Source organism: Lissotriton vulgaris, chromosome 5, assembly GCF_964263255.1.
Source record: "Lissotriton vulgaris chromosome 5, aLisVul1.2, whole genome shotgun sequence".
Classification (NCBI taxonomy): Eukaryota; Metazoa; Chordata; class Amphibia; order Caudata; family Salamandridae; genus Lissotriton; species Lissotriton vulgaris.
In genome coordinates, this window is record NC_141693.1 from 1,214,096,704 (window position 1) to 1,214,114,943 (window position 18,240).

Sequence of the window (18,240 nt, forward strand, 5' to 3'; positions counted from 1 at the left end):
TGGATAACCTTAAAATGGCTAAAATCATTTTTAGACCACAAATTGAGCTAGAGGAGTGTGGGTATGTACTGGAAGGGGTAATATTCTGCAGGCCAACTGGCGATGTTTTGATGTCACTGCTGCACTTCACCGGTAAATTTTCATCTGAAGTAATGCGCTACAAGTCTTTTCCTATGTGTTCATCACAAACCTCAAAGAATAAAGACAGATGGAGACACTCCACTGTGGCATGAAAAAGGCAGCACGGTTTATTGTAGTATCCATTTAAAAAGAAATGCTAGAAGGAAAGTATTCATACAGTGGAAGAACAGAGGCATAGACAGAATACAATAGAGGCAGTCACTTGCTACAAGATGTAAAAGTTTTACTGTGGCACTGAACTCCTGAACTGGCTGTCCAATCTTTCACCGCAGGAGAAAATTCATGGAAGCTCAGTTCATACATTAGAACATCTTTGCTCATAAAACATTTCAGTGACTGCACAGAACTGACTCCAAGGAAAAGTGATGAACCAAAATATGAATGAAAAAGCAAAGAAACAGATGGAGGAGTACCGGCTCCCCATGTACAGAGTAGACTATTGGGTCAGGCAGACATGATGGACATTTATGTTTCAATGGAGGCCCTTGTTATCATCTTGATGAACTGGAGTTTGAAGCAACTACTGGATCTGCTCGTGCAATATTTAGTGAGTGAACAGGGCTTATCTGCCTCTGGTGATTAGGCAGGGAGAGGACACAAGCTTTGATGTCAGCAGAGGCATATGGCATTGTGCCCAGGTTGACCCACCTGTCAGTCACTGGGTTATAGCAGTGGACCAAGTGGGAATCTCGGTAGGTTTCATAAGAGTAGCCACCAAGGATATACAGCTCATCATGTAACACAGATGAAGCAGCAGCAACATGAGGCTGTGTGAGACGTGCAAACTGGGTCCAGCAGTCTGTAGCGGGGCTGTACACTTCACACATGTACTGATCTTCAAAGCCCTGCTCACTGTGTCCAAGCCCCCCTGCCACATATAACTTCTCTCTGATGGTTTCCATTAATTGGCCAGCTCTGATGGCATTCATTGCTGAGAGATATGTTGCATTCTTCACCGGGTCATAGAGGAAGAAGGAATTAAGGCATTGGTAGCTGCTGTCACAGCCTCCAGAAACATAAATCTTGCCATCACAAACAGCTGCATCATGCCCACAAAGAGGCTGAGGAAGTGGGTGTGCATACCTGAAATCATAAAAAATGAGTTAGTGACAAGAGTCAAGTGTAGACAAACAATCACTCCACAGACTGCTGCAACGATATGCTCCGGCTTCAGGCTGTAGTGGACTAATCCAATTTTGGTTTTGGTTTGATTTTTGACTTTCTGATGGTAGAGGCCTTCAGCAGATAGAGTACAGCTGCCTTCATCTTTTGTCAAGCTTAGGTTGGGCCTTAGTGACATACTTACAGCAAGTGCTACATTACGGTGGCTGTGGGCAGCATGATTGTAATGAAAGGCCTACAAAATAGCTTACTGATGAGGTGAGGTGGACCAAAACCTAAAAATATTATTTTGATAGGTGCTCCAAGAGTCCTTGCACTGGACTTGGGTGCACGAGTGCCATTCAAAGCAAATTGGTTCTCTTTGAAAGTAAATCAAGCATGGGCCTCTCAGAGATGGAAATAGATGCAGTCCTCTTTATGTTCACACCGGTTTGTTGCATTGTGGCTTTTGACTAGTAGGATTAGATAGTGGACATACAACTAATAGAAGTTTCCCATGTCTACAGGTCACTAATTGAGAGGAAGATTCTGCATAACTTACTTCCAGGTGTTATTGGCTGGATTGTAGCACTCCACAGAATTCAGGCAATCTGAATTAGTGATGTCTGTATTTCCCCCAAGAATGTATATCAGGCCATCTAGACACACTAAAGGGAAGTAGCTGTGGCATTCTTTCATTTCCGCTAAAGTTTCCCATGCGTTTTCCTGGGGGCTGTACCTAGAGGGAGAAGAAAAATACAACTCAAACCCAAGTAATACAGACAGAGCCAAGATCATTAGCTCAGCTCGCATGCACCCTGTTCTGCTAATGATGCCTTTCCAACACTGATGCCTACAAATGTCTATTCGATAAACCTTCTAAATTGATTCCTCAGGTCATTGCAAGGCTATTACCGCATCTCTGGTGAGAGTGAGAAAAGCATTCCTAGAACTACACCAGCTTGGGAAGCTTTCGGTGACTGAGTGTCCAAGTCACAAAAGTAAAGCAAATTTACCTCTTTTATGTCATTTAGGAGGGCGAAGTCTGTACTTTTACTCCCACTGAAGGGGTAGGAAGTGAGAATTCCCAAGATGTGGTTTGACTAGGAAGTTGGGGAACACCCACACACGTACATTGATGCAGACTCCAAAACTCAGTTTCCTCCCCTTTCCACCATAGATAGGCTTGTAAATTTACTACAGAACAAGGCTGAGGTAAATCCACTTGTGGGAGGGAAGGGGGACACAGGATCCTATTTTCTCTGTTCAGAGTTCTTCCTAGGAGAACACCACAGAGCGCTAACAGTATCCCGCTAGGAATGTCACTCCACCTTCCCAGAAGAATGCTCGGAAACCTGCACCTCATGTAGCTTTCCCTGTGTACGACTGGAAATGTTTGTGAAATGCAGAAAGTTGGACAATTGTGTACAGGAACAGGCAGAGATCTCCACCAATGATCCTCTGACTTTCTTTATGAATTGGGCCCTTTCTGTTTGTTAACCTTCATGCTTCTCACCAGGAGTTCTTTCTATAAATCGTTTAGGATTTAAAACATAGCTGGCCTCTTTATCTCAAGGACAGTATGAAACCTGAGCTGAAGCTGAGTCTTTATTCAGAGGTAGAAGCAGAGATGCCCCCCAGAAGCAAGGCACAAAAGCAAAGATGTGAGGCTAGTACTGAAATCAGATTAATTACTATTTTTAAAAGTTTAGACCAGTGTTTGTCGGTGTTCCGTACCAACACTATTCTGTGTGAGGTTACAAGTGCAAACAAACTCTTATACTTTCATGAAATATTTAATTGTAAAAAAGAGGAACTTACTTTGACTGTATTCTACAGTGAGGCCTTGTGAAACAACCAGTCACAATCCATTAGTGGATGGTCTATGCATGTACATGTGAAAAATGCCCTCTTTTGGCTCTCCTTACCACTGACAGTTGCATCCCCTCACTGTCCACGATTCAGCAGTTGCTGCAGTGATGTCTGGTTTTATGCTGACAGTGCTGATACCAACCACCCCCCCCCCCCTTTGGGGGTAGAGTATAGTAGTGGCTGGCATTGGCTTATGAGTGGAGGGTATGGGGGCTTGCAGCAGGGGGGTGTTGTGGGTGGTGGCACACGGGGAAAAATAAAAAAAACATAAACTTACCTTGAGGATGGTCCTGTGTCACTGCTCCTGCTCTCCTGCCTCCGACTACAGGAACAGGAAGCTGGCAGCTAGGATCCCTCCCCATAGCCAATCACAACACTGCAATGCAGCATTGTGATTGGTCTGAGTGCCTTGACACAGCGATCAGCCAGGGGGTGGAGGGGGCAATGCAGGCTGTAATGCAGCCTGCATGGAGAACAGAGAAGTACACATGACTGGTTTGGGTGGCCCAAAAAAGAACGAGTGTCCACTAATCCGTCCCCCAATTTTTCTCTTTCCAGTTATAACCATAAAAGGAAAAGGTCCACTAAATATGGTCTGTATGTTTACGTGCATGTTTTTTACTATTTCATTGCACAGAAAATTGGCAATCACAAAAATCAAGTTAAAAACGAGGTCCTGCTGACCCTTCATGGGCTATATAAATGCCAAAACATGTCAACCTATCGGATATCTGGGAACATTAATTCCTAAAAGCATCACACTGATCGATTTTATCCTAGCCCTATAGCCCAGAATAACAAATTTGTTACGAAGGGTTTAAAGGCTATTTAACACCCTCACTCAACCCTGCATTTACTCACTGTTACCACTCAAAGAGCTCCACTTACAAACGTGTCGAGGCCACTCATTTACGCATGGTGGTACCTGTGGGTGAGTACCCTATATATATATATATATATATATATATATATATATATATATATATATATATATATATATATATATATATATATATATATATATATATATATAGTTTGGAACCCCATGTTTATCTGTTTTTTCATGGTTGTGAAATGATTCATGACTTTATGTTTGTAACAGCCCTGACGAAGCACAATGAGGCGCGAAAAATTAGTTGTCTGGTTGCAGGTTTGAAGGCTGTATGTTGTTCTGAATGAAGCTTCCAAAGAAAGGAATAAAAGAATTATTAAGCACCAAAGCGGGAAGAAATTATTAAGGCGTGTTGAATTCTCAATATTTGGTCTTGTATATATATATATAGTGTCGACGCTAGTGGGACGCTGTAAAGCACAAGAAGAGGCTCACCCTGATTGTTGAGGAGTTCTGAGGGCAGTTCCGCCCACACGGGTTGCCACTCCCGCTTCGCGGGAGCCGCTGCGCACAGGAGTGCGTGTGTCATCACCAGCACCTGGACACTGGAAGCAGAGGCAGGGGTGAGAGGAAAGGCGTGGGCTGCGAGTGTGCAGGGACTCCGTTATCCAGGAGTCCCTGCGAAGACCACGGACTAACATCCGGTCCGCTCTCCCCGCCGGCCCGCCCCCCGCCCACCTGACAGTTTAAAGGGCGCTTTTTTCAACAACTCCGTGGGACGCTGTAAAGCACGAGAAGAGGCTCACCCTGATTGTTGAGGAGTTCTGAGGGCAGTTCCGCCCACACGGCTTGCCGCTCCCGCTTCGCGGGAGCCGCTGCGCACAGGAGTGCGTGTGTCATCACCAGCACCTGGACACTGGAAGCAGAGGCAGGGGTGAGAGGAAAGGCGTGGGCTGCGAGTGTGCAGGGACTCCGCTATCCAGGAGTCCCTGCGAAGACCACGGACTAACATCCGGTCCGCTCTCCCCGCCGGCCCGCCCCCCGCCCACCTGACAGTTTAAAGGGCGCTTTTTTCAACAACTCCGTGGGACGCTGTAAAGCACGAGAAGAGGCTCACCCTGATTGTTGAGGAGTTCTGAGGGCAGTTCCGCCCACACGGCTTGCCGCTCCCGCTTCGCGGGAGCCGCTGCGCACAGGAGTGCGTGTGTCATCACCAGCACCTGGACACTGGAAGCAGAGGCAGGGGTGAGAGGAAAGGCGTGGGCTGCGAGTGTGCAGGGACTCCGTTATCCAGGAGTCCCTGCGAAGACCACGGACTAACATCCGGTCCGCTCTCCCCGCCGGACCGCCCCCCGCCCTTCCCGCCCTAAACGCCCATTATATCTTGGCTCAACTCTCCCGCAGCGCGGGACGCAGCCCGGGCGAAGACAGGGCTAAGACTGGGCCGTTTGAGGCCGTTAGAGGATGGCAGAGGACTGGACTGGCCCACTCTCTATCGTTTTTTCCTACAGACATTCATCTACTTGCTCCACACGAAATGAGTACTAGAGCAACTCGGAGTAAGACCTCCAAGGCAGCTTCACAAATCAGCGGCCCTATGGACGATTTTATCACCCGCACTAATATTGCCATTGACAATGAAATATCCAAATTGCAAACCCGGGTGTCCTTAGAACTGGATGCTGCTAGACGTCTGTCGCAAGTGATAGCGCACTCTAAAAAATCCTCTCTAGGCCACATAGCCACCGCGGTTACTCCAGAACGCCCTGTCATCCCTAAAGGTGTAGTCACACAGGCTGTTGTTCATCGGATCTCAACTAACTCCACCCCATCCCCATCGCTAGAGCGATATACCAACGTAGAAGAAGTCAAACCCCTACCTGCATCTACACTTTGTGCCCAGACTACGACCCCTAACCCCCAGTTACCCTCAAACCCCATTACTAGTAAACCACCCAAAAGGAAGCGTCGAGCAGGCACTGCTTATGCTCGTAAAAAGGCGAAAATTGTGCTTCCCCAAAACCTAAATTTAACGAGTGCACTATCACCTAACGCGCCATCAAATGATTCCCAAGGAAAAAATATGGGGTCACAAATTCCTAGGGAGGGTGGTACAGTGGTTCCTGAAGCCATCTCAACTAGTATGGTCCAAGAGACTGAGGGCTTGCAGATTGAAGGGTTAGGCAACAACGATAGGGCATTTATAGATTTGGTTTGGACAACCTTAAAGAAACTTCTTTCCCCTCTCGACCTTAGACTCTCGAGAATAGAGAATAACTTGCTCGAGATGGAAAAAAGTCTTATCGCTCTGGCCACTCTCGGCTTGAAAACCCTTGAAAATCAGGGGCACCTTGCCCCGGACACCACACCACCAATCTCTTCAACCCAATCGCAGGATGTTCCTCCTCGTAACCCTGCCACACCATGTCAGGATATCCCACCCCCAGCACCACCCCCCTCCCGACCGATACCTAAGCCAAGGTCTGTGGCAGTGAATCAAATCCCTCCTGCCACCAAATCTAAAGCTTCTCAACGAGCTCCAGACCCCCACTTAGGTAAGCCCAAATCTGATGCTCAGCCCAAATCTACCTTTGGTACTGCACAGGACCCGCCTTCAAAGGCCAACTTCAGAGGGGGATATATTGATCTTCCCCCTGAGGCCAACGACTATGTGGTGGTTTTAACGGGTGTCCCTCAGATTGGTGTAGACCAATATGAGAACCACTGGTCGCTAAAAAATAAAATAATGTATTGGCTAAATAATAATAGACCTATCCCCAATGGCCAGAAAAGCAGAGTACTGATGGTCCGTAGAACTCGCTGGGTGGGCCCCACAAAGAAATCTAGCCCAGGGGATTGCATAGTGGTGACCTTCGAGGACCCGCATACGGCACAATTTATCTGCTCCTGGCCTGGTTCTGAAGGGTCCCCTGTTATACCCAGACCCCTGTCTTTCTTGTACCCACCCCGTACCCAGCATACCCCGGTGGATGATTGGTCCATAGTTCAACACCAACCTTGGAAAAGCCATCCTAAAGCTTATAATCAATCCCAGCTACTTTGGAACGGCTTTCCTACTTCAAACAGATATGGTGGCCTGGAGGAGGTGGATTGACTTTCTAGCCAACATTCCCAGCATAATTCCGAAAAATCTTTTGCCTTGTTTGTCGGAAGCCCATTAGAGCACGTACCCTCAGATCTCGCAGTGGGCCTAGTGGGATGCACCAATGGCTTAGATAATAAGGTAGGGTTGACGCCCCTTGTCACTTCCGACTCTCATATTTCGGAAGGCGACATAGTTCCATCCTTTACGACTCCTCAACCACTAAGCCTAGGGAGTGCTGCAGAGGTGAATGGGGCTGACTCAATTAAGACTCCTTTTTCGCAGCATTCTAAATCTAACCCAAATGTCTCCAGAGAGGTTGTATTTGAAGCTGCTCCGCCCATCCTTGCCTCTTTACAGCATACCTCTGATACATTGGTAATAAAGGTCTTGAGCTGGAATGTGGCTGGGCTCGATCGCAACCTCGATAACCCAGATTGGACTGCATTCCTAGAACCATATAGCATCTGCCTCTTTCAGGAAACCTGGTGCCAAGAACCAAGGCACAGAGCGGGGTTCACGACCTACTTTGTCCCAGCCGTACAGCTTCCTGGTTCTAAAGGTCGCCCTTCAGGCGGTCTATTGATTTGGATTAGTATCGCCCTAAGGCTAGGTGTCACCCAAAGGTCTACTAAATCCCTTGACCTACAATGGCTATCATTGCATTACAAAGGAGGGAGGTCCCTTGAAATCTTCAACATCTATCTGAGGGGCACTAATGGTGGATCTTCACGATTATCATCCACAGGCCTAAGCAACGAACTAGCCTCTTGTAATATTGATTCTTATGTCCTGCTGGCGGGTGATTTTAACTGTTGCTTTGAGCCATTGTCTAGGGATGACATTCTGGATACCTTCGAAGAGGACTCTAGGAGAGGTATCCCTATCCTAACCATCGACCCGATCCCCAAATGGACTCAAAGTGCAATATATAGTGTCGAGGCCACTCATTTACGCATGGTGGTACCTTTGGGTGAATCATTTCACAACCATGAAAAAACAGATAAACATGGGGTTCCAAACAAAATCTATGTACATACACAGTCTACATCTATTATTCTACAGATTACATTCCTATTTTACAACATACTTGATGGCAACTACTTTAAATCAGTCCTCTTAAGTTGCACTACAATTTTAAAAAAATTACTAAAACTTCCATTGAGACATCAACCAGATTCAGTTTACCCAGGTACACAAAAGTAAATATTTGAATAAGCAAAGTATGTTTAGTAAAACTGCATAGTATCATTATTCAATTATTAGGCCCAATATAAATATTCCTGCTTTTCCATGCAGGTGTCCTCATTATGAACCTTATTTCATACTTTTTACTCTCTTTAATGATCCCAGTAGAGACTGATATGTAATAAAATCAGTTACCCTTTAATATATATATTTTATCATCTTCCTGGTCTTTTTTGTAAACTTCAATTTTCCTCTTTCTGGTACATTGAATATCAGTCTAAGAGAGGACAAAAAAAAGAAAAACTCTCTTAATATTTCGAATTGTTTATGTACCCCCAGCAACAATTATTAGCTATTCTAATTTGATTTTGATTCTAATAATGATCTCACCTTACGAGTTTTATTCTGCGATACTTCATGTCACTTGTATAGTTTCCAGTGTTCCCATAGTTTGCCAATGTTGAATCCCTCTGATAAGATTCTGAAAGAAGGGAACAATGTGAAAATCTTATTGTGTCTATTACCAGAAATTGCTACTTCCGTAATCCATGCTAACTCGAGCAATAATCTTGAGTATACCTCAATCCACATTCCACCCAAGATTCTGCTGCCAATATCCTTCCCTGTCCAAGGAATCAACAACTTTCTCCCGGGCCCATTATTAACTAAATGTACATTTGTACATTTATCAGGATAACTTGGGAGTGAGGTTTTTTGTTGTGATAGTGTAACCCAGTATAAAGTGGGACCACCGGATGAACTTCGGTTTGAATTCAAATGACAGACAGAAATGCAGGGCAACGCGGGGGAGATCCATTGAACATGGAGCCGTTTTCTATAAATTGCGGGTAGATGTTTCCTGTCTCTTATTTTGCCCGAATAAGTTAATAGAAAGAATTTACAATTAGTTAAAAATAGGCGTGGGAGTACGCAGTTGATTCCCTGGACCAGGAAGGCAATTGGCAGCGGAATCTTGGGTGGAATGTGGATTTAGATATACTCGAGGTTATTGCTGGAGTTAGCATGGATTACAAAAAGAGATAATTACTAAAAAAGCAATTTCTTGTAAATAGACACAATACGATTTTCATATTTTTCCCTTCTTTCAGACTCTTATCAGGGGGATTCTACATTGACAAAACTATCAATAAGAACACTAGAAACTATAAAAGTGACATGAAGTATTGCAAAATAAAATTCACGAGGTGAGATCATGTTAGTATCAAAATCAAATTAGAATAGCTAATAAGTGTTGTTGGGGGTAGATAAACAATTTGAAATAGTAAGGGAGTTACTCTCCTAACATAGATACTGAAATTCAATTAACCAGAAAGAGGCCAATTGAAGTTTACTAAAAACGCCAGGAAGATCATAAAATATTAATATTAAAAGGTAACTGATTTTTTTATTACATATCAGTCTCTACAGGGATCATTCAAGAGAGTAGAAAGTATGAAATAAGGTTCATAATGAGGAAATATGCATGGGAAATCATGAATGCTTATATTGGGGCAAATAAGCAAATAATGATACTATGCAGATTTACTACACATAATTTGCTTGTCCGAACATTTACTTGTGTGTACTTAGGTAAAGTGAATCTGGTTGATGTCTATATGGATGTTTTAGTAAATTTGTTGAAATTGCAGTGCAACCTAGGAGTACTGATTTAAATGAGTTGCCATCAAGTGTGTTGTAAAATAGGAATGTCATCTGTAGAATGATAGATATAGAGCGTATATGTACATAAATTTTGTTTGGAACTTCATGTTTATCTGTTTTTTCATTGATGTGAAATGATTCAGAACTTTATGTTTGTAACAGCCCTGAAGAAGCGCAATGAGGCGGGTATCACATGTTGGCCATTTTGTTGTTTTGAAGGTTGTATGCTGTACTGAATGAATGTTCCTAACAATGGAATAAAAGAATTATTAAGCAACAAAGCAGGAAGAAATTATTATTGCATGTTAAATTCTCAGTATTTGCTGTTGTTATGATTAAAAATGCTATACTGGTGGAGACCGGTAACTTAGATACCAAGCGCCAGGCAAGAGTCCTATTACAGAAAGAATTGTTATACATACACTCTCACTTTTTCTGCATGGAACCTCTTTACCAACAACTGCCAATCGTACATATGATGCATTATGCTCGCATTTAACACTAAATATCGATCTCTAAACACAAATTTAACAAAAAAGTGCTTCACACCCATTGCACTCTCGGTATGAGTTAGAACAGCTCCTAGTGAGAGCTCCAGCAAATCCTAAATTGTTGTGGTGCCTCAATGGTGTGCCCTACTCTAAAAACTAAAGTGAGCCAAGTTCCTGAGTGACCTAAATAGGTAAATATGTATATCTTTAACTGATTTAATAACAGCATATTAAGGAGGTGAACATTCCTATGTTTTCTCAAAGGCGACCCGACCTCCTAGCTTGCCTTGCACTTTGGGTACTGTGAAAGCTTTTACCGCCTTACTATTTCACTATGTACCTAATTTCCCATTCACAAAAAAACTGCAGGTTGCATGCTGCTTGGACCAGAGCATTTTAATGTTTGTGTGAAAGTGGGTAAACAACACCTATTTTCACATGAGAGACGCTGTAGGAAAATGCACCCTCCAGTGGTTAGTGCCGAAACCTTCTTGGATTTTTAAGTTTGTGCTGTGATTGTGAAATCTCTTGTATTTACTATACCTTAAAATAGGGCTCTTACCACTTCCCAATGGCTTAATTGCTGTGTTCACTTGCTTTTGAGGATTTTTTTTCTGAAATTTCCATGGCTCCACACATCTATGATGCTTCTAATAAAGCTTTTCACACTATTTAAGCCCTGTTTACTTAAGGTAAATGATTTGGGATGATTATACCCTTGGCCTGACTGGCACTCACCCATTTCAGTTATTATTGGGTGTCTAGATTTGTTTTCACTGTTGGATGCTTAGGTTGGAAGCAATCATCCAACACCTCCACAATTAGATCAGCCGATCCACTAACTTTGTTCAGTATCACAGCACCCCAATACATAGATTTCAACAGTTCAGTAATTCCAAAATATATGACATGAACATTAGCATCATATGTGTTTATTTTTTAATGTATTTTTCTTGTTAGACTCCAGCCATCCCGTGCTTCGTCGTTCAGGACAAGACACCGGCGACTTCCTCCGGGCTGGAAAACATATACAAATAATACAGTATCAGCCCGGGTTACAGCGGGCAGTAATGCTTAAATACAGGTAATCTTGCATTACACCCATGCAAGTTGCATAAAAGGTCCTTGCCAATCAACAATGCAGAGGACTCATACGTGTGAGGGAAGGTAAAGATTTCAGCACAGTAGAATAGAACCTAATGTCTGATACTCAATAAATAATATAAGAGAAGATCAATGATGGTCGTGCATGTGAGACAGGAAAGCGCGGCTGGTGCATATAACAGTCGTGGGGATTGGGAGTGGGTGATGTAGTGTTCAGACTTTTATTCAGAAAGTGCTTTAAAACCCTCATGTGATTACATTCCACATGTGATGTCAAAACTGAGGCAAGCCCCAGGACTACCTTATGAAAATCCACTCAATGCTAAGTGCCTAAAATAAATGATAACATCTGTATGTAACAATAGTACGTAATGCAACATATGCTTGACATATCAGCATCCAGAGGTAGGAGACATGCCTTCTGGCTGGTTATAATCCCGACCCAGCCTAAATATGGCAGGGCAATATTGCTGGTAGTTTGTTATCGTGCCTTCTAGGAGTTATCCAATCTGTAAAGATACATCCAGTAAATCAGAGGTGCTCCTTGACTTATCGGCCGCGTTCGACACGGTTGACTATAACATCTTGATCAACCGTGTCGAACAGGCCGGCCTCAGGGGCCCCGCTCGGAATTGGATTGCCTCTTTTATCACAAACCGCACACAATCGGTGCGTTTGGGATCATTTACAGCCCCCAAGATGTCATCGACCTGTGGTGTCCCCCAAGGTTCGTCGCTTTCCCCCTTATTATTTAACCTTTACCTCCGCCCACTGATTTATTCCTTAAAAAATTACAAATTCACCCTATTTAATTATGCTGACGATCTTCAGCTGATCATCCCTCTAAACTCCCCAAATTCCGCAGCCGAATGCTCAGCCATAATGTCACACATACAAAAGTGGATGACCTCTAACCATCTTAAACTGAACCCAGGCAAGACAGAATTGATCTTGCCTGGGGAAAGTGAACTGAGCTGGGGGCAGCTGTGCTGGCCAACAGACATGGGATCCCCCCCCACAAAGACCCAATCGGTAAAAAGCTTGGGGATTACACTCAATGAGGATCTATCCCTCAAAGGACAGGTGGGAACGGTAGTTTCTGCTAGTTTCTACCAACTTAGGAAGATTAGAAAGATTGCCCATCTTTTAACAGACTCTGCACTTATTCAAGTGGTGATTGCCCTTGTTCTCTCCCGGTTAGATTTTTCAAACAGTCTCTATTTAGGTCTTCCGGCGGGACTACTAAAACGCCTACAGATAGTCCAAAACCAGGCGGCAAGACTGATCTGGAAACAACCAAAGTGGCAATCAATCAGAGCTGGGTTAGAAAAACATCACTGGCTGCCAGTGGCCCAGCGGATTGCCTTCAAAGCAGGAAGTGTCACCTTTAGGGCGCTCCATGACTATGGCCCTAGATTTATCAGGCAATCTATTATCAACTACACACCTTCATTTACACTGAGAGGGGAATTTGTTGTTTTAATCTGATATATCAGCTCATGGATACTGATATTATTCACAAAGGCTAGTCTAACTCATATGGTTTATTATATACCTAGGAACCTAGTAACTGTAATAAATCAGAGACTGAATTTGTTGTGTGGTTTATACCTGTGCCGGCTGTTCGGGTGGTAGCGTGTGATATTTACAGACGATGACGTTATAAAGGATTATATTTTTGGCATTGATTGGATTTTGGAGATTTATGAGGAATATTACAGTTTGAATATAGTGTGGACTTAGCTGAGTAGTCTATCTCCGATTTACTGGATGTATCTTTACAGATTGGATAACTCCTAGAAGGCACAATAACGAACTACCAGCAATATTGCCTTATTTAGGCTGGGTCAGAATTATAACCAGCCAGAAGGTATGTCTCCTCCCTCTGGATGCTGATATGTCAAGCATATGTTTCATTACGTACTATTGTTACAAACAGATGTTATCATTTGTTTTAGGCACTTAGCACTGAGTGGATTTTCATAAGATAGGCCTGGGGCTTCCCTTAGTTTTGACATCACGTGTGGAATGTAATCACATGGGAGTTTTAAAGCACTTTCTGAATAAAAGTCTGAACACTACTTCACCCACTCCCAATCCCCACGACCGTTATATGCACCAGCAGCGATTTCCTGTCTCACGTATACGACCATCATTGATCTGCTCTTATAATATTTATTGAGTATCAGACATTAGATTCTGTTCTACTGTGGTGAAATCTTTACCTTTCCTCACACGTATGAGTCCTCTGCATTGTTGATTGGCAAGGACCTTTTATGCAACTTGAATTAGTGTAATGCAAGATTACCTTATTTTAGAATTGCTGCCCGATGTAACCTGGGCTGATACTGTATTATTTGTATATGTTTTCCAGCCCTGAGGAAGTTGCTGGTGTCTTGTCCCGAATGACGAAACACGTGTTGGCTGGAGTCTAACAAGAAAAAGACATTAAAAAAGAAACACATATGATGCTAATGTTTATGTCATATATTTTGGATTTACTGAACTGTTGAAATCTAAGTATTGGTGTGCTTGGATACTGAACAAAGCACTGTTTACTGTCAAGATAAGATCTCTTCCCACGGAAAAGGGAGACAGCTTCTAGTAAGGGTGGGGCAGTGAACTCTGCTCCGCTGGTGGAGTTTTTGAAGTTGTGGGCACTCGCACTCTGATTGGAGGGTGGTATTCGTCCAAAAACTCCATTCTGCAGCACCGTAGAGTTTACAGGCGCACCCACCTACCACTAGTAAGCAGGGCGGCCCTATTCCACACTCATCCAATTAGTAAGCCTGTTGTTTCGCAGTTGTAGTTACTACTGACAATGCATAACCATGCAATGCCACTACAGTGCATGCCACACTGACACGTCACAGAAGACTTTATCTCATGATAGTGCACTGATACTCAAAGTACGGCCCGGGGGCTGCATGAAGCTCTCCCGACATATACATGCAGCCCCATGGTCAACAGCAGCACTGGGCTGCTGTTTACTCTACTTAGTGATAACATTTTATATAACAAATATGTCAAATAAGATATTGAATAAATTGTGAAGCATTAATTTAAAGGTTAACTGAAGCTAGAGAGAGGAAGTAACCAGATTGTCCTGCACTACTTTCTTTCGAAACACCTTTATTTTTACAGACATCATGCAGCAAAAGTGTAAAAATGATAAAGTCAAAATTCAAAAAGTGTTTTTTATTGGAATGCATAACCGTTTTGCCTTAGAACATCAGAATTGATCTGTGGATTGAGTAGTATTTGTTTAAAATGTTATAGTTTCCAAACATTAATTTAGAAAAATGTATTTCCCACCCACCCTGACAATAATTCCTGTAGTGAACTAAAAGTCAAGTCAGTTGTTATGTGCACTCTTTGGGTTTCCTTGGGTCCTATTATACATGAACAACAATATAGTTCAGTAAATCAAACATAGATGATTCTTTACAGCGCACATCCTGAAAGGCAAGTATGTTGAGGTCCTCTTATATGTGATAACGAAGAAAAAGGAGTGAAAGCAGAATAAAACAAGACCCTGAGATCACACAGTTTGGTTACCTAGGGAAGCTGAGAATAATCCCCAACCTTCTGGCTTTTACATTGTTCAATTCAGACGCTAGATCAGGCATGGCCCATGCAGGTAAGCGTGGTGGGGCATGGCAGGGGGCACGGCAGGCGGGGGAATGACAAACAACAGAATAGTGAAAATAAAATAAACAAACAAATAAATAAAACCACTTTCTGCATTGCCGAGTCGGCAACATGGTTAATGCAAGTTAAGTGGTTTTATTTATTTATTTGTATTTATTTTTTATTTTCCCTAGTCCATTGTCTGTCATGTCCCTCCCCACCACACCACCATGCTTACCTGCATGGGCTGCAACTGCACTGGGTGTATATGCTTTGCTTCCCCTACATTCACATTACTGCCAACACCCTCAGCTCCAACCCCGACCCCCAACCAGCTGGCATCAATGCGGCCCTCGGTCACATCACAGACCAAACTTTTAGGAGAATGTTTGCAAGCACCTAGTGATAGTGTAGGGGAAGCCTCCACATGCAGGTGGGCCAATGAGCCTACCATCTGCTGTGCTGCTCATGATTCCTTTCTGTGAGAATATCATGAAATACCCCAGTAATCATACTCTCCCCACCTATCGACCCCTCCCAAGGGTTAGTTCTTTTAGAACATGTTGTGTGCATGTGATGAAAGGTACAACAACTGCGTGTGGAAATCTGTGGAATCTCACAAAGTTTTTTGGTAAATCTGCAGAATTCCGCACAGGCCTCCTTCTAACAGAATCCTGGAATGCTTGCTTTTTATTACTTAGTTGAGCAAAGCATTTGCTTTAGCCTTAGGACATTTGTGGCATTTCCTATTTATGCCTCAGTACCTTTCTTTGCAATTGTAGGCATTATCGTATTGATTAATTAAACTTAATCTATTTGGTCATTAGATCAAATTCTAAATGTGTAATAAACACTTTGCATTAAAAATAAAGTTACTCTACAAGAGCTATGTTGTATTTTACTGCTAAACAGGCAGACACAAGTGCAGTTACCTTGCAGACAACATGTTCATGATTTGAATAATACAGCAGGTGCAGTAACACTGGGTCTAAACACATATTATTGCTATATTTGACTACAAAACAGGAAGTCACCATCTTGCAGTTAAAATGTACTTGGTTTGAATGGTACAGCAGGTGCAGTGGCTCTGGGGCGAAGATTGTTAGGGACCCCACTTAACCCAGATTATTGCTAAATTTTACTACTAAACAAGACAGCACAAGGCTTTTATCTAGCAGGCAATATGGTCATAATTTCAGTGGTGCAGCAGCTGCAGTAGTACCAGGGCCAAAAGCTCTAGGCACCACTCTAAACGCCTAATATTGCTATATTTTGCTACTAAACAGGCAGTCACAAGCTCAGTTACCTTGCAGACAACAGGATCATGATTTGAATGGTGCAGCAGGTGAAGTGGCACTGGGCTCAAACGTTGTCAGAACTCCTCCAAACACCTACTATTGCAATATTTTACTACTATGCAGGCAGACACAATTGCAGTTATCATGCAGTTTAAAGGGGCGTGATTTGAGTGGTGTAGCAGGTGCAGTGGCACCAGGGCCGAAAGCTCCGGGAACCCCACTAAACACAGAATATTGCTAATTTTTACTTCTAAACATGCAGACACAAGTTCAGTTATCTGGCAAGCTCTAGGGCAATGATTTTAAAGGTGCTGCCGATGCAGTGGTACCGGGGTCAACAGTTGTCAGAACTTCTCTATACACCTAATAGTGCTATATTTAACTACTAAATAAGATGTCACAACTGCAGTTACCTTGCAGACACTAGCGTCATGATTTCAGTGGTGCATCAGGTGCAGTGACACCCAGCCCAAAGCTCTGGGAACCCCTCTAAACACCAAATATTGCAATATTTCACTACTTAACAGGCAGTTACAAGTGCAGTTACCTTCCAGACAATGAAGTCATGATTTGAATGGTGCTGCAGTTGCATTGGGGCCCAAAGTTGTTATAACTCCCCTAAAACACCAAATATTGCTATATTTTACTACGAAACAGGCAGTCATAAATATTGCTATCTTGCAGACACTAGGGGCATGATTTGAATGGTGCAGCAGGAACAGTGGCACTGGGCCCTAAAGTTATCAAAACTCCTCTAAACACATAATACTGCCATTACATCAATTAATTCTTTTATTTTCCTCTTTCATTTCATTTTTCAAAATGTTGCTATTATTTACCCGCACTCTATCACTAGTAACAGCACAATATATAGTCTGTTTGCACTCAAACAAGCCATAAAACATTCAAAGGCTTTCTGTAACTTATATTGTACAACTATTCAGCAAGCTACAACTTGCAACAAAAAACAACTTATTATTAATCACATAGGCAAAACCTATGCCAATGCTTGTTTCACTTGCTATGTGATATATCTATGAACGCATTGAACATGTCTTTATGATAATAATAATTGAGAATCTACACAGCTAGCCTTCTCTTTTAAAACCCCTTGGTGCTATGTACAGACAGAATTCTTTTAAGGTCTGGTGAAACTAGTTTCTTGTGTTTAATACACAGAGAGTGGCATTTGGGTCACCCTTTCTTTGAACTTTTATTCTTGCTTTTGTGCACCCCCTTCAGCTACTGGATTGAGGCATTGTAAACCACCTCTTGGATGAAGACAGGGAGGGGCAGATTTACAAGCCCCCTGCGCCACCATTACGTCACTTTTCCTGACGTACTGGTAGAGGGGGCTCCTGCATATTTACAAGGACAGGAAAAGTCACCCTGAGTGACTTTTCTTCTCCTTCACACACAGGACTTTGCATTGAAGGGGCTTTCCATGGGTGTTGCTGTGCAAGAGGAGAAATCTTTTCCTTTCTCCTCGTTTTTTCCTCTTTCAATGCGTGCTGCATTCTACAGCATGCATTGAAAGAGGAAAATGCCTGTAATGATTGTTTTTGTGCAGGAAGGTGCCCCTTCCTGCACAAAAACAATCTCCCCACGACGCAGGCATCTTGCCTGCGCCAGCGCATGGTTGCAGTTTGTGTGACAGTGCAACAGTGCAGGGGGAGGCACAGAGATGCAACGTATTCTTGTAAATTTTTTGCATCCCTGTGCTGCGGCACTTCCTTGTAGATCTGGCCCAAAGTATTTAGTCTCAGTATCAAACTACAGGGTATCTGGGTGTCTCCTTCTACCTCATAGGAAGTTTTT

The 18,240-nt window shown here is 43.0% G+C and overlaps 1 protein-coding gene across 1 annotated transcript in view; it reads right to left on the minus strand.

Moving 5' to 3' along the window:
- Nucleotides 1-233: 233 nt before the first annotated feature.
- Nucleotides 234-18,240, minus strand: part of LOC147712313 (kelch-like protein 33) — a 90,910-nt gene continuing 72,903 nt past the window's right edge. Inside the window, exons 3-4 of the mRNA XM_086920310.1 lie at nucleotides 1,805-1,981; nucleotides 234-1,224 (exon numbers count right to left, since the gene is read on the minus strand). Of these exons, the coding sequence (XP_086776436.1) occupies nucleotides 633-1,224; nucleotides 1,805-1,981 (769 nt within the window). The 3' untranslated portion in view covers nucleotides 234-632. The remainder of the gene's footprint in view (nucleotides 1,225-1,804; nucleotides 1,982-18,240) is intronic.